This window comes from Canis lupus, chromosome 23, assembly GCF_048164855.1.
Source record: "Canis lupus baileyi chromosome 23, mCanLup2.hap1, whole genome shotgun sequence".
In the NCBI taxonomy this organism is placed as follows: Eukaryota; Metazoa; Chordata; class Mammalia; order Carnivora; family Canidae; genus Canis; species Canis lupus.
Genome location: NC_132860.1, coordinates 20,365,891 through 20,382,343, shown reverse-complemented (window position 1 = coordinate 20,382,343; position 16,453 = coordinate 20,365,891). Strand labels below are relative to the sequence as shown.

General features: G+C 43.1%; 1 protein-coding gene and 2 pseudogenes across 1 annotated transcript; 2 read left to right on the top strand and 1 right to left on the bottom strand.

Moving 5' to 3' along the window:
• The first annotated feature begins 2,509 nt into the window (after positions 1 to 2,509).
• LOC140615239 (olfactory receptor 2D3-like) lies at positions 2,510 to 3,454 on the top strand. The gene has a single exon (XM_072795159.1). The coding sequence runs from the start codon at positions 2,510 to 2,512 to the stop codon at positions 3,452 to 3,454; it is 945 nt and encodes a 314-aa protein (XP_072651260.1).
• A 5,767-nt stretch (positions 3,455 to 9,221) lies between these two features.
• On the bottom strand, positions 9,222 to 10,007 carry LOC140615238 (olfactory receptor 10A4-like; annotated as a pseudogene).
• Positions 10,008 to 11,165: 1,158 nt separating this feature from the next.
• Positions 11,166 to 16,093, top strand: LOC140614868 (nucleoplasmin-2 pseudogene; annotated as a pseudogene).
• The last annotated feature ends 360 nt before the right edge of the window (positions 16,094 to 16,453 follow it).

The window sequence follows — 16,453 nt, the reverse complement described above, 5'->3', positions numbered from 1 at the left end:
ACTTTTCATGTACCTGTTGGCCATTTGTATGTATTCTTTAAAAAAATGGTTCTTCATTTATCTTGTCAATTTAAAGCATTGGATTATCTGCCCTTTGTCATAGAGGTGTATGAGTACCTTGTATATTTCAGATTTAGTTCTCTATGAGATATATGGTTGGTAATATTACTTCTATTTCATGGTTTGCCTTTTTATTTTGTTGATTGTTTCCTTTGCAGAAGGAACTAAAAGCAGAAGATTTTTAGTTAGTTTTTTTTTAATCTCACTTTTCTAGTTTTTGCTCTTGTTGTGGGTGCTTTAAGTGTCAAAACCAAAATTACTGCCAAATCTAGGGCCCAGAAGTATTCCCTATGTTGCCTTTATGGAGTCATACTTCAGGTATTATGTTAAGTCTTTCATCCATTTGGGGTTGATTTTTGTTATGATGTGAGAAAGGGTCCAATTTCATTGTTTTGCATGTGGATATCCAGTTTTCCTGACACCATTTATTGGAGAGACTGCCATTTCCTCATTGTGTATTATTGGTACCCTCGCCACAGAAACCCAGCCTTGTGTAGGTTTATTTCTGAGTTCTTTATTATATTCCATTTGTCTATCCATTTTTAACCATTATTACGTAATATGACAAACATATTTTCTTGCAAATATTTTTCTGCAATTTAAAGTACTTATTTAGAATAGATTCCTATAATTAGATTTCTAAATTGGGATAATATTTGAGAATATTATATGAAAAAGAATTTTAAAAACAGAATATTATATGATACTAGGCCTAGAGACTCAGAAACTCCTAATATTCTAGTCCTGGTCATCCTCTCCTTCGAGTCCTATAAAAGAAAGAAGACATATAAAAAATAACAGACTGCTTTTTATTAATGGCACTGGTCCCTATTGTCACTGAAGTTCAGAACTCTGATAAGCCTCAGTTGAGGTGACCTACTATAAAGTCTTTCAAAATCTTCAACCTCCCTTGCAGCTTGAGTGGGATGTGGTCCAATGTATCTGTCCAGTTCCATGATGATGTGAGGAAATAGAACATGCATGACCTTTTAAAGCCCAGTAACCCTAGCCAGTAGTAAATAGGGACCAACCTACATCCTAAAATGTCACAAATCAGATTTTTCCTCATGGAGAAGAAAGGAACAGTAAAAAGGGAATCTTTCCCGCTCCGTACTATTTAGAAAAATTGAGAACAAAATATACAAATACTTAAAGTTTAAGATACATTTGACAAGGTTATTTTCCAGACAGGCTGGACTAATTTTACTACCCACTTGCACTGTACAAAAATGTGTTTTTTTCTGATCCTTCATTTTAAAGTTAATGAATTCTGACATTTATTAATTGTATTATTGGAGGAAGGAAACAGAACTTTTCTGTGCCACAATTTTTTTTGTCTGCAGAGTGAGATTAATAATGTCTAATTTACAATGTCATTGTAACAATGTAATTATATAAAAGCATCATGCCTGGCATGTGTTAAATTTTCAGTAAAATACAAGGTTACTATTTTGTGATGTGATTGTTTTGTTAAAATCCTAGCTAATTTTCCAGGAGGAAAACCATCTTTCATGTTGTAGTTGTCCTTAATTAGTTACAATAATATCAAGTATTCTTCTTCTATTTAGTAGCTATTCATAATTCCTCTTTGTAAGTAGTCAGTTCATATTCTTAGCCCATTATTTTTGGGGCTCAACAATTTTTGTGGTGTCTTATATGTAATCTTAATGTAAAAAGGACATTAACTTTGGTCTGACATCTCAAATAATTTCCTCAGTTTGTAGTTTATCTCAATTTTATTCGTGATATTATTTCACAAAAGCTTTTCATTCAATGATGTAAATTCTACCTGTTTTCTTTCATAGTCTATTACCTTCTATGTCAGTATGATCCTGTCCAGATAGCACAAGAATTTTGACTTGTGTTACCTGGTTTTTTTTTATTGTTTTACTTTTACCATTTTACTCTTTAATCAAAAAGGAACAATACTTGGTATATTAAGTGATAAGCCTCTATTTCTAAGCCAAGAAAAAATAGCAGTTTTTTAATGGGACAATTAACTTTGACCCTGTTTCATATTTTCAAGCATATGTTATAATTAAATATGTAGCATTTTGAACAGTTAGTGGTGCAGGTTTATACATGGTAATAGTGCTAACAGTACACACAGTCATTTTGTAACAATATGTGTACAGCTATTTAGTAAAATCCACACAAATTCCGATACCCTCATCGCAGAACTAGCCCGGCAGGCTTTAACAATGTCATTATCTATAAGTGGCAGTGGAAAGAGGAGATTTGGAAAAAAATTAAGTCTATTGAAATTACAACCACTATTAAGAATTAAGATATTCTATTTAGTATTAATTAGAATGACTTGGATAGCAAAAAGCTAGAAATACCCAATTTGGTTATAAGCTGAGCTTTAAATAAGACTCTTCTACAAGATGTTACAAACCGAAAGGTTGTTCTTTTTATTTGTGCAAACAGGTAAACAGGCATAATCTCAATGGAAGAGGAAAACCAAACCACTGTGGCTGAGTTTATTTTCCTGGGCCTTTCGCAGGACTTGCAGACTCAGATCCTGCTGTTTGTTCTTTTTCTCATCATTTATCTTTTGACTGTGCTTGGGAACCTGCTCATCATCATTCTCATCTTCATGGACTCTCGACTTCACACTCCCATGTACTTTTTTCTTAGAAACCTCTCTTTTGCAGATCTCTGTTTCTCTACCAGCATCGTCCCTCAAGTCTTGGTCCATTTCCTGGCAAAGAAGAAAATGATTTCTTTTCTTGGGTGTATGGCACAGATAGTTGTCTCCCTTCTGATTGGGTGTACAGAGTGTGCACTGCTGGCGGTGATGTCTTATGACCGGTACGTGGCTGTCTGCAAGCCCCTGCACTACTCTAGCATCATGACCCAAAAGGTGTGTCTCCAGTTGGCCATAGGATCCTGGGCCAGTGGAGCACTCGTGTCTCTGGTGGATACCACCTTTACTTTCCAACTACCCTATCAAGGGCAGAACATTATTAATCACTACTTTTGTGAACTTCCTGCCCTTCTGAAGGTGGCTTCAGCAGATACTTACAGCACAGAAATGGCCATCTTTGCAATGGGTGTGGTCATCCTCTTAGCTCCTGTCTGCCTGATTCTGGTCTCCTACTGGAATATTATCTCCACCGTGATCCCGATGCAGTCTGGGGAGGGGAGGCTCAAAGCTTTCTCTACCTGTGGCTCCCATCTCATTGTTGTTGTCCTCTTCTATGGATCAGCAATATTCAACTACATGAAGCCAAACTCCAAAATAATGAATGAAAGGGATAAAGTAGTCTCTGTGTTCTATGCAGTGGTGACTCCAATGTTGAACCCCATAATTTATAGCCTGAGAAATAAAGATGTTAAAGAGGGTCTCAGAAAACTAGCTGGAAGAAAGCCCTTTTCTCAGAGATGGTGATCTCAGGGTCTGACTTTTATTTTACTTTAAGTTTTTTTAATAAATTATTTTTTATTGGTGTTCAATTTGTCAACATACAGAATAACACCCAGTGCTCATCACATCAAGCGCCCACCTAGGTGCCTGCCACCCAGTCACCACCAACCCCCGCCCTCCTCCCCTTCCACCATCCCTAGTTCGTTTCCCAGTGTTAGGAGTCTTTAATGTTCTGTCTCCCTTTCTGATATTACCCACTCATTTTCTCTCCTTTCCCCTATAATCACTTTCACTATTTTTTATATTCTCAGAATGAATGAGACCATATAACGTTTGTCCTTCTCCGATTGGCTTACTTCACTCAGCATAATACCCTCTAGTTCCATTCACGTTGAAGCAAATGGTGGGTATTTGTCATTTCTAATGGCTGAGTAATATTCCATTGTATACATAGACCACATCTTCTTTATCCATTCATCTTTCGATGGACACCAAGGCTCCTTCCACAGTTTGGCTATTGTGGACATTGCTGCTATAAACATCGGGGTGCAGGTGTCCCGGCGTTTCATTGCATCTGAATCTTTGGGGTAAATCCCCAGCAGTGCAATTGCTGGTCGTAGGGCAGGTCTATTTTGAACTCTTTGAGGAACCTCCACACAGTTTTCCAGAGTGGTTGCACCAGTTCACATTCCCACCAACAGTGCAAGAGGGTTCCCTTTTCTCCACATCCTCTCCAACATTTGTGGTTTCCTGCCTTGTTAATTTTCCCCATTCTCACTGGTGTGAGGTGGTATCTCATTGTGGTTTTGATTTGTATTTCCCTGATGGCAAGTGATGCAGAGCATTTTCTCGTGTGCACGTTGGCCATGTCTATGTCTTCCTCTGTGAGATTTCTCTTCATGTCTTTTGCCCATTTCATGATTGGATTGTTTGTTTCTTTGGTGTTGAGTTTAATAAGTTCTTTATAGATCTTGGAAACTATCCCTTTATCTGATACGTCATTTGCAAATATCTTCTCCCATTCTGTAGGTTGTCTTTTAGTTTTGTTTACTGTATCCTTTGCTGTGCAAAAGCTTCTTATCTTGATGAAATCCCAATAGTTCATTTTTGCTTTTGTTTCTTTTCCCTTCGTGGATGTATCTTGCAAGAAGTTACTGTGGCCGAGTCCAAAAAGGGTGTTGCCTGTGTTCTCCTCTAGATTATTGATGGAATCTTCTCTCACATTTAGATCTTTCATCCATTTTGAGTTTATCATTTTTGAGAGAGTATTGCATGTGTGCTTGCTTTAGCAGGTTAGGGGAAGGGCAGAAGGAGAATTAGAGAGATTGAATCATAACCGGCTCCGCACCCAGGCCAGAGCTGACTCAGGGCTTGATCTCACAACCCTGACATCATGACCTGAGTCAAAATCAAGAGTCGGATGCTCTATTGCCCGAGCCACCCAATCACCTCTGTGGGTATGATTTTTAGAACTATTGTAATATTCTTAAAAGATGCATAGGATTGGGGACCCGGGGTGGCTCAATACCTGGGCCATCAAGGTATCCTTGGAAGAGTCTTTAATACTTGGATCACTCATGGCTCAAAGCATTTCACCTTGTATAATAGCACAAAAGCCAAATACTTACTAGTGCACAATTGTTTCTCTTAAAAGCTTCAAAAAAATGAATTTATTTTCACTTGATATCCCCAATTTTATGTAAACATAAAATAGCAGAGTAATAAGGAAATTTAAGTCAGGTACACAAATATAGTTCTGAGTCTTAAACTACTCTGTATATATCTACTGAGTGATTATCCAGCATTTGCCTAAAGAAGAATATATTCCTCCGTAACGTCTTGGATCATGAGATGAATGGTCTACTTTCATTTATACAGATGACCAATGAACAGCATATGCCAACCACCTCATATTTGAAAATCCTCATACCACTTTTGACTCCCCCAAAACTTAACTTCTAATAACCTTGTTGCCTGGAAACCTTACCAATAACATGAGCAGCATTCAACTAACATGTATTTTGTATACATATTACACACTGTATTCTTACAACAAATAAGCAAGAGAAAAAAATGTTATTAAGATCATAGGAGGGAAGCCCTGGTGGCTCAGCAGTTTAGCGCTGGCTTCAGCCCAGGGTGTGATCCTGGAATTCTGGGATCCAGTCCCACATCGGGCTCCTTGCATGGAGCCTGTTTCTCCTTCTCCCTGTGTCTCTGCCTCTCTCTCTCTCTCTGTGTCTCTCATGAATAAGTAAATAAAATCTTTAAAACAAAAAAAAGATCATAGGAGAAAATACATTCACAGTACTGTACCGTATCAAAAAAAAAATCCATGTATTAGTGGACCCATGCAGTCCAAACCTGCATTGTTCAAGGGTCAACTATAGATAGTTTTTTGCTTTTACAAAGATCTTCCATATCATAAGTCAAAATCAATGTTCTGGTACCTTGAACCAAACTTCTCTAGTTCTAGTCCTAGAGAAATTTCATTTTCCTCTACCATAGCCCTCTGAAGTCAGTTCCTGTATTGGCCCAAATTCAATTCTCAGAACCAATCACTCACTTGATTCTTTAAAGTTCCTAGATCTAACATGCTCAGGCACCCTGTATTCATTCTGGTCATCCTCCTTTGAATGAGCTCATTTTATCCATAAATACCTTTTCCATAAGCAAAAGAGAATTTAGGATTTTAGAAATTGGAATTTGTGAACCTGAAGCGGACCCATCCATGGGCTTAGATGCCTAGAACCACATCTTACTGTGACTCAACTTCTCAAAAATAGTTGCTTCTGGGCTCCCCTTCAGGTTTCATGAACCCTTAGGACACACAATCTGCCTGACAGCCACCTGTCTATTTTACCCAAGCTTTTAATCAATCACTTGTTTAGAGGGGATTCAATGACAACTGTAAAACTTTTCTACAGTTACCATGGATATGAGTCCAGGAACAACAGACGTCAGGAGTCAGGAACTACTGACTCCACTATAGAACACCTTCCCAGTGAAGAAATATCTAGTAGCTAAATTTCTTCTTTCTTTCATTCATGCATCCGTGCATTCACTTTAAAACCATTATTGAGCTCTTTTTATATTTTCGCTTATCTGACTCTATCTGTATCCAATATATCCAGAACAGACACAGATGTATTATGTATTTCAATACAAATTTTTGCAATCATTACTGCCCTTTTAAAATTACTGGAGCTGGACCACAATAGACAGATGCTAGTCTGGGGTGTGAGGATCAGAGAAAACTTTTATAGTAACAGCATCTGATACTTAAAGTGACATAGACAGGAGAAAGCACTAATAGGTGAATTTGCTGATCTGGCTGCCCATGATGATCTAAATGAGATCTATTTCACTAATGGGAGGGAAAATAAGGAAATGTAAACAGAAAATTTCAACACTAATTTAGAGAATTCTTGCCATGAAGAAGAAAGAAGGTATGGCTGAGAAAGTGGGATTATGAGTTTATAAAATTTTTAAATTCCTAGGTCACTTCCTTCTTTACTTTGAAGACTTTAACCCTTGGGTCACTGTCATCCCATGGCACACTCCTCCTTTTATAGATCTTGGGTTTTCTAGTCTTCACATAAAATGAAATATTTAATTATTCTGCCTTCTCAGAATTCCTTGGATGATCTCAGCCATCCATGCCTTGGTCCTATCTTTCATATTACCATTACCAAGAGTTGCCATCCCCACTCCAAATTCTGAAACCACAGAATCCTGAGCAAAATAAAATGGTTACAGTTTTCAGGCACTAATTTCCGAGACAGTTTATTATACAGCAGGGGATAACCGAAATGCTGAGAGAATTATACTCCCATTCATTCCATCAAAATAGATACTGGTGGGGTTTTTCACACTACTAATTAAAGCTGCCATCTCTCTCAAAACAAAACGAGACAAAACAAAACAAGCTCCCCAACGCATGCTCTCTCTCCTGCTATGGAAGGAGAGAGGGAATAAACTGCCAGAAAGCTTCTAAAGAAAACATTTCCTGTATACACCAAAAAATAATAATAGAGATAATGTATAGATAAGGGTTCTTAGTTGTGGGCATTATGAAAGTCCTCATCTGAGGGTTTTGAGGGGCTCGGTTGCTTAAGCATGTGCCTTCAACTCAGATTATGATCTGTAGGACTTTGGATGGAGCCTGGTGTGCACGGAGTCCGCTTCTCCTCTCCTTCTGCTCTCCTCTCTTTCCATCCCTGCCCTTCCCCCATTTCATGCTTTCTCTCTCTCAAACAAAAAATAAAATAAAATCTTAAAAATGTAGTGTCCTCTTCTGATTGTGTTTACTAATATAATCCAACTGCTAGTACACTATCTGCCACAAATTAGATTCATAATAAGAATTTGCTGAAAGAATATGAGTGTAGGAAACCTATTGGCTCAAGTCCAGTTTTTTCTGCATTTTAAAATGATTTTATTAATTTATTTTACATAGTGGCCAGAAGCAGGGGGACTGGCAGAGAGAGAGAGGGAAGAGGCTCCCCACCCCTAGGATCCCAGCCAAAGCCTAAGAAAGATACTAAATCAAGTGAGCGACCCAGGTACCCCTGTACTTTTTATTAAATATTAACAGATGGGTTCATATCAGAAGATCTGTTTTTCATGATGCTAGAAAGAAATAGAGTTTGTAGCAATCAATTGCATGCATCTCAAGGTCATGTCCCATAGACCTTCAAAGCCCTTTACCCTAACAATGAACGTCATATATTGAGGGAAACCTTACAAGATTGTTCATTTAAAAAAAATCTGGACCTTTAGTGAAGTGACTGCAACCAAAACTTATCTTGTTCTATTAGATAGCAGACTCAGGGCTTCAGGGGACCTCTGAGGGTACGTGGTCAGAAACCTCGCATCTATGATTGAGTTGGATCTATGAGAGGTAAGAGAGAAGGTCTGGGAGTTCTCCGTCTTGCTTTGTGCCTTTTCCATCTCCCTCGTCTCACTGGGTTTTGAGCCTGTTTCCTGGCAATACTTACAGGTTAAAATTTAAATTTTGCCGGGCTACGTTATTATGACTTTCATAAAGGTCAGCCTCATTACAAAGAATTCATAGCACACATTCTACCCACATCTTGAAAAATATCATTGAGTGAACAGCAGTGATCTGAGTATAAGTGATCTGAGCTTGGAGCTTAGCTTTGCCAGATTTTAGTTGCAAAAAATTGGGGATGCTAATCTCCACCTTACAGTGTTTTGTGGTGATGAGTGAGATGCTATGTATAATGTGCTTAAGACAGTAGTGAGCACAGAGGAGGTTAGAAAAAGCTCCTAGTAACCTTTTTGTTTTATGTTGGTGAACTCATGGTCTAGATTTAAAGCTCCCTCCCTGGAGGCTCTCTGTGACTGATTCTGTGGAGTCTTCCCCTGGGCCTCAAGCCAGGACCTTCTTTTAGTGTTTTCTCGTTTTCTCTTCCTTTCTGCAATGTCATCCTCCCCCATAGCCTCAAGGATCATCCACCCAGAATGGACACAAACTGTACACCTCTGGCCTCAGACACCAATAAACTGCGGACCCCCGGTCCATCTGCCTATTTGATAATGCTTCTTGGATGACCCAGAGTTATCTTGTACTTAACAAGCCCAAAATGGATTCACGAGACTTCCGTCAGACTTTTTACTTGGATGGAAACCAGAATGAATGATGAGTGAATCGATTAATCAGGGACCACCATGTTTTATACATCCCAGTATATTTTCGAAATTCTGCCCTGTTTTTTGGTCCCAGGCTAATGGGGTGGTGGTGACGTGGAGAAGTGTTAGTGTTAGGCTATCTCAGGAGAGGTGGTGGATTGAAGTACGTGAGGATGGCGGTGCTGTAGAAGAGGGAGACAACAAGGAGGTGGGAGGAATAGGTGGAAAAGGCCTTAGGTTTCCCCTCAGCTGAGGGCATCCTGAAGATAGTAGAGAGGATGTGGACATAGGACCCTAGGATCAGCAGGAAAGGGAAGAGGATAAATAAGACAGTGGCTGTCAGAGCCTCCAGTTCAAACAGAGAGGTATCAGCACAGACCAGTGCAATGACAGGGGGGCTGTCACAGAAAAAGTGGTTCACTCTGTTGGGGTCACAAAAAGGGAAGTGGAAAATCCATGTGGTTTGCACAGGGCCACAGGAAACTCTGAGAACCAAGATGTACCTGCTAGCTGGGCACAGGCTCTGCAGTTCATAATGACTGGGTAACGCAAAGGGTCACAGTTGGCCACACAGCGGTCATATGTCATTGTGGCCAGGAGGCAGCACTCAGCAGCCCCAAAGAAGAAGAAATTCACTGAGTGGCATAGCCATGGAAGGAGTTGGTTGTATCTTGGATGATCAGAGTCGCTGCATCTAGGGCACAATAATCAAGTTAAAACCTACCTCCAGGTGGTAAAAAATTCCTGGGGAAGAAGCAGGTAAGACTTTGTAGAGCAGAGCAGGATGATAAGAACATTGCCCACTACGGTGCCAGTAAATAGTCCAAAAAAGGAGAAAGAGTAGAGCTTGGAGCTCAGAGGACAAGGCTGAAAAGTTCACAGAAACAAATTCACTGTCAACTGTCCAGTTTTCCCATGTCATTTTTCTGCTCAGGAATTCCCCAGGCATCATGATCCAAGAAGCAAGGTGAGGATTTGGGGCAGTTAACATGGGTGGGATGGGGGAAGCTAAGAATATATGACAGGCCTCTCCCTGCACCTCAACCTCGCCTCCACCCTCACTGTGGCCTGCTGCCGCCCACTCCCAGCCCCCTGGTTGGACAGCCTTCTACGGGTGGGTGGGGCCTAGGGAAAGGCTGGCCTGGAGATGGGGCGGGGCCTGGGGATAGGAGTGGGCGGGGCTTTATGTGGGGCGGGGCCTGAGACGAGGAGGGGCGGGGCCTGTTGCTTGGGGGCGGGACCTGGAGCTGGGGAGGGGCGGGGTCTTCTCAGGTGGCCTGGGGCCGCGGGGGCCGCTGGGGGCTCCTTCCAGGGCTGGTGCGCGTGCGCGCGCCCGGGGGCGGGGTCGGGGGGGGCGCCTGGGCTTCTGGGACTCGCAGGACCCGGGCGGCGCGGAAGGGCGGGCTGTGCCCTGCTGCTTGGCTCGGGCGTCAGTGCCCACGCCGGCTGCCCCCGCCCGGAGCCGCACGGCCTCCGCGGCTGCCGTCGCCCCTGGCGCCCGGGCGGACGGAACGGAGCCCCTGCCGGGAGCCGCGCCCAGGGACCACCGGCTCGGTGGCGGTGAGGACGCGCTGTGCGGCGCGGGGAGCCCCGCTGCGGCGCGTCCGCGGGTTGGGGCGCGCGCCCCGCAGTGTGTGCGGGACCCCGGGGGGCGCGGGCGGCGGGGAGGCGCGGGCTGCAGGAGGAGGGGTGCGCGCCGGAGCCCGGGGAGCCGCGTGCGGCGCCGCCTCTCCGCCCTGCTGCGGGGGCGGCCTGCGGGCCTCGGGCGGCTGGCGGGGGTGCTTGGGGGCCGGGGTGACGGGGCTGGCTGCGTCGACTGCAGACGCGGTGGGAAGTCTGCATCCCACTGGCCTTCTTCCCAGTCATCCCTGACCTCCCGCCAGTGCGGACGCTTCGAGGCGTCTTTCTCGGTTTCAGACGCTCCGTGTGCACCGGGCCCTCTGCGCCCCTCTCCCTGCGCCAGGCGCGAAGGGGTTTTACCTAGGCCACTGCCTATCAGCTCTTTAGTTGACATGTAAACTTGCTCTACGAAACAACCCTCTTCCCCCACAGAAAGTACCTTGCGCATGATTGGCACCTGTTGAGTCCTCGGTGCTAGAAAATCCCTTGAACATCCCTGTGGCCCCTGGTTCAGTGCCCTGGATTCCCGCCGCCTGCGCCTGTCGCGCCCTCCGTGTCCGTGGGCCTGGCTCGCACTCGAAGCTCTCCCTCGCTCATGCCACCGCCGTCCTGAGAGGCGGCCGTTCACTGCAGAGGTTAAACTCCGACCCTTCTTGGCTTTGCTCGCCCCAGTGTTCATCGCTTACACAGCGCGAGGCTGCTCGCAGTCTCAGCCGTACGCTGACCTTCTGTCGTCCAGCGGCTCCTTTTCTGGACTCTTCACTGCAAGCAGGTCCTCCTGAACGTCTCCGACCTTCAGGTTCCTTAATTATTGATACCGACTGAGTTATTAATTTATATTTTCAGCCTATCCATTCCCACTATATTCTGTTGCTTTTTCTCACTCTGAATTGGCTATTTAGCTCATCTCATTATTGCTTAATTACATATAAACGTCTTTGACATTGCCTAACAGTGGAACATGAGCTGTGCTGTATAGATGTTTCTGTGCAATGTTTTTATGGTGTTGGATTTGAGTTGTAGAGCAAAGTTTAAATTTCAAATTAGTTGAGAGTGTATCTTCTCTTTGTGTTAAATTGTAGTTTTCATTCTGATAAGTGTGGTCTCTACACAGGTAGGTGCTTTTTATTTGAGGAGGTTTTTGTGTAACCTAATATAGTAGCTTTTGGAAACCTTTTCATAAGTGCATGAGTAGAAATTATGTTTTGTCTGGTTTTCTAAATCACACTAAGCACATTTTCATCTCTATTATTACTTAAGTTATTTTCTCTGTTAAGGATTGGGACTTCACCTGAGCCAGAATACCGGAAGACCAATCTAAGTCAGGATGAGTGTGACTTGTGACCTGTCAGATGTAGGAGCTCTCACCAACTCTGGCACAATAGTAGAAGAATACACCCCTGGACTTTCCTGATTTGTTTTTAAAACCATATTATTCTCTAATGCAAATGTAGAGGAGAAAATGTTCCCCTAGGTGACCATGAACCTGCCCCCAGAGTCAGGAAGCTCCTCAAAGGGAATCGTGTGTGCTGCCAACCTTTCTCATTATTCTGCCTTTTCAAGAGATTGAATGTCAACTTTAAGTTCATTTCTCTAATAATGACATTTATGACGAATGAAACAAGATGATCAGTTCATGGAGCCATGCATTGTCTCATCTGACATTCCTTTTAGGAAGAAGATTCTGAGGGAGTCCATTGGAATCGAGAGAAAATACTAAATTTCAGTTCTGATTCCAAAATCTTTTGTGCTCAAAATCACGTACTCCCTATCCTCCATACCGACTTACTGTCTTCCAAGCCCAGCTCAGCAAGGCATATACATCCCCACATAGAGAATCAATATGGACTCCATGGAAGTTCTACTTATGCCCTCTCTATGTGGGGACCATGATTTTTTTCACAAGGAGTTTGACATTGTAGTTGTTTGTTAAAGTAGATCCACTGTGGAAAACACCTTGGCTAGATCTATTAGATTTACCCCTAAGGATCTGATTGTTTGGACCAAATTAGTTGAATTTATAGGCCAAATTCTAGTTCACTCCCAATATATGCCAAGTTATTACCTTTGTCACATTGTGCCTTCTCTTTTGATACCTTTATTTTTTTAATCTTTTTTTAAAAAAAAGATTTTATTTTATTCATGAGAGACACGGGGGGGGGGGGGGGGGGCAGAGACATAGGCAGAGGGAGAAGCAGGCTCCATGCAAGGAGCTCAATGTGGGATTCAATCCCTGGACTTCAGGATCACTCCCTGAGCTGAAGGCAGATATTCAACACTTAGTCACCCAGACTCCCATCTTTCCATCCCTTTGATAATATTACAACCATTTTTCCATCTGAGGAATGAAAAAAAACATCAAATTAGCATGTTAGTGGGCAGAGGGGAGAATGCAAAAGTGTGAGCATCTTGGTATAAGTCATCTGAGTCAACCAGTTCCATAAAATCTCTGAAGCCAAGATCAAAGACAAGGCAGAAAGGGGAATCCCCACAACTCTGTTGTCCTGTTGCCTCCAAAGGTGTTATTGACGTCAAGGCATACTGTGCAACAATAGTTCCATTTAAACGAGGTCACCAGAAGGATACTTGGAGCAATCTCTGCAGTGGGTGAAGTGCTCAGGAGAATTCTGAATCATTAGGGTGGATCTTCAGCTCTGTTTCTTCTCATAGGTTCCCAAATGGTTATAAGTAGAATAAAAAATAGCATGCAGTTAGCACTCACATCTCCATTTATGGGCCCCATTTTCAGTTCTGCTTACCTGTCCTCTTCTTTGTGAAGTGTTGTATTGTTGGAATTTCTAGGTTCTAGGTTGCAACCCCGTTGTATTACATATTCTACATATGATTATTAAGAACTTCATCACGTGTAGAATGTGAATATGATGTGTGATAGATTGTTTAATTATTAACATTTAACCCTATTTTCTTTGTCTCTCCTAATACCCATAGTTATTTTAATAACTTGATGCTAACTTGTGGACTTACTGCCCAGAATATATAAGGAACTCCTACAGGTAGGAAAAGTCAGAAAATTCCAGTTTATAAAATGGACAAAAGACTAGAACAAGTCTTTACAGCATAGGGAACACAAATAGCTATAAGCATATAAAAAGTGGCACAACAGAATTAGCGACCAGAATACATAAATTAAAAGTACAGTGAAATACCACTAAGCCTCATAAGGATGGGTTTAAATGTCTGAGAATGTATAACACTTTACATTGCTGATGGAAGATTAGCTTGGCACAGTCAATTCAGAAGGTCCATTTGGCAGCATCTTTTAAACCTAACTTTAAATATATGCCTTCTCTCCTACAACCAGTGGTTTCCCTCCTCTGTCCTCCCGCACAGCCGCTGCGCCCCCCGCGCCCCCTGCGCGCCCCGGGGCATGAACCTCAGCAGCAGCAGCAGCGCTGCCGAGAAGGCACGGCAGCCGTGCTCTGGGACTGTGAGCTAAACCAGGAGAAGCGGACCTGGACGGTCAAACCCCAGAAGGAGGGCAAGCAGGACTCGAAGCTGTTGCTCAGTACGATTTGCTTGGGGGAGAAAGCCAAAGAAGAGATGAACCTGGTGGAAATCCTGCCCCCCGGCCAGCCCGGAGGACAAACAGGCCAAGCCCATCACCATCGCCTCGCTCCAGGCCTCCGTGCTACCCATGGTTGTCGTGATGGGATTGGAGCTTTCTCCTCCAGTTACTTTCCAGCTCCGGGCTGGCTCTGGACCTGTGTTCCTCGGTGGCCAGGAATGTTACATAGACACTGCAGACGTATCCTGGGAGGAGGAGGAGGATCCCGAGGAGGAGGAGGAAGAGGAGGAGGAAAGTCACAGTGATGAGGTTGATGATGACGACGATGATTAGATGTGTCCCTAGAGGAGACCCCTGTTAAACAAGTCAAGAGGCTGGCGTCCCAGAAGCAGACAAGTGTTGCCAAGAAAAAAAGGATGGAAAAAGAAGAGGCAGTGAGACCCAGGCTTAAAGACCAGAGTCCTGTGAAAAAGGCCAAACCCACACTCAAACCTAAAAAGCCAGGATCCAAGAAATGAGCCAGGAGTGGCCTGGCTGCAGCGACCGAGGGAGAGCTGGCTAGCTGTGACCCCAGGTCTCCCCCACCCAGCCTCTCTCCACCTGAGTCTGAATGGGATGGAGCTGCTGAGGCCAACACGAGAGGCCCTCGCCCCAACTCTCAAGTGTTCAGCGGGACCTGGAGCTCCAACCTCAGGGCCATTAATAAAGTTTGCTTTGCCAGGAAAAAAAAAACAAAAACCATTCATTCTCTAATTTCTCCAAATTTGCTGAAATAGTCTCTAAGGCTATCTGGTGAGGTCTGCCAGCTTAGTCCACCAATAAACATTTTACCGGGGTCGTGCTGGGAGTTGTTGGCGCTGCCTGAGGTGCCTTGGCTCCCATTTGCCTCCATATCTGAGCCCCCCCCGCCCCCCCACCCCCGGGAAACCGAGCCTCACAGCGAGCGGAGCGGAGCGGCGGCCGGCTCCGAGCCCCGATTCTCCCGCTCCCGCTTCTTTATAATGATTACAACATTGCCAAAACTCTATTAAAAAATATTTATGGGGGTCCCTGGGTGGCTCAGCGGTTTAGCGCCTGCTTCAGGCCAGGGCATGATCCTGGAGACTCGAGATCAAGTCCCGCATTGGGCTCCCTGCATGGAGCCTGCTTCTCCCTCTGCCTGTGTCTTTGCCTCTTTCTTTCTTCTCATTCTCTCTCTGTGTGTCTCTCATGAATAAATAAATCTTTTTTAAAAATTATGAGAGACAATACTAAAGTAAATAAATTAAGGGGCAGTTGGCCCTCCCTCCAAAGAAATGCAAAAACATAACAAATACTGTCAGAATTAACTTTATCTGGTTTCTGGAAAATAGAAGTTTACAGCAGCCAATTGAATGTTTAATCAAGAAAAACACTACTGAAACCATGTTTGAGTTGTTTACCTTAGTCTCCCCATGAAAGTGAAATGACATCTCATAGAATGGGAGAAAATACTTGCAAATCATATATCTGAGAAGGATCTAGTATCCAGAATATATAAAGAATTCCTGAAACTCAAAAACGAGAAAGGGAAACAACACAATTTAAAAATGGACAAAAGGCTTCTAAAGGTATGTCTCCAAGTAAAGTATGCAAATGGCTGACAGGAACAGGAAAGGATGTTGCACATCATTAGATTTTTGGAATTGCAAATTAAAACCACAGAAATAGAACCTCTCCTTTCTTCTATAATCCCTTTTACTATTTTTTGTATTCCCCATATGAGTGAAACCATATAATAAATGAGTGGGAAAAATCAGAGAGGGTGACAAAACATGAGAGACTCATAACTCTGGGAAACGAACAAGGGGTAATGGAAGGGGAGGTGGGCAGGGGCATGGGATGACTGGGTGTTGGCGCTGGGGGGGGCACTTGCCGGGATGAGCACTGGGTGTTATATGTTGGCAAATCGAACTCCAATAAAAAATATACATATTAAAAGAAAAAAGAAATAGAACCTCTTTCTTTTCTATTGGCAATATTGCTAAGTCACAAAGTAAAAGCCAGGTGGCACTGGTGGGAAAAAAGAGTGATAAGTGGAACTGAATTGAGAGTTCGTAGATAGACATATATGATTTTAATGTCTGACAAAGTTAATTCCAAAAATCCTTAGGAAGAGGACAAATAGTGAAGTATAAAGCATCACTAAATACTAGTTTACTACCTAGAGAAAAATAAAACTGGATTTCTACCTAACATGACAC

Coding starts and splice junctions, on each gene's coding strand:
- LOC140615239 (XM_072795159.1), top strand. CDS start 2,510: ATGGAAGAGGAAAACCAAACCACTGTGGCTGAGTTTATTTTCCTGGGC.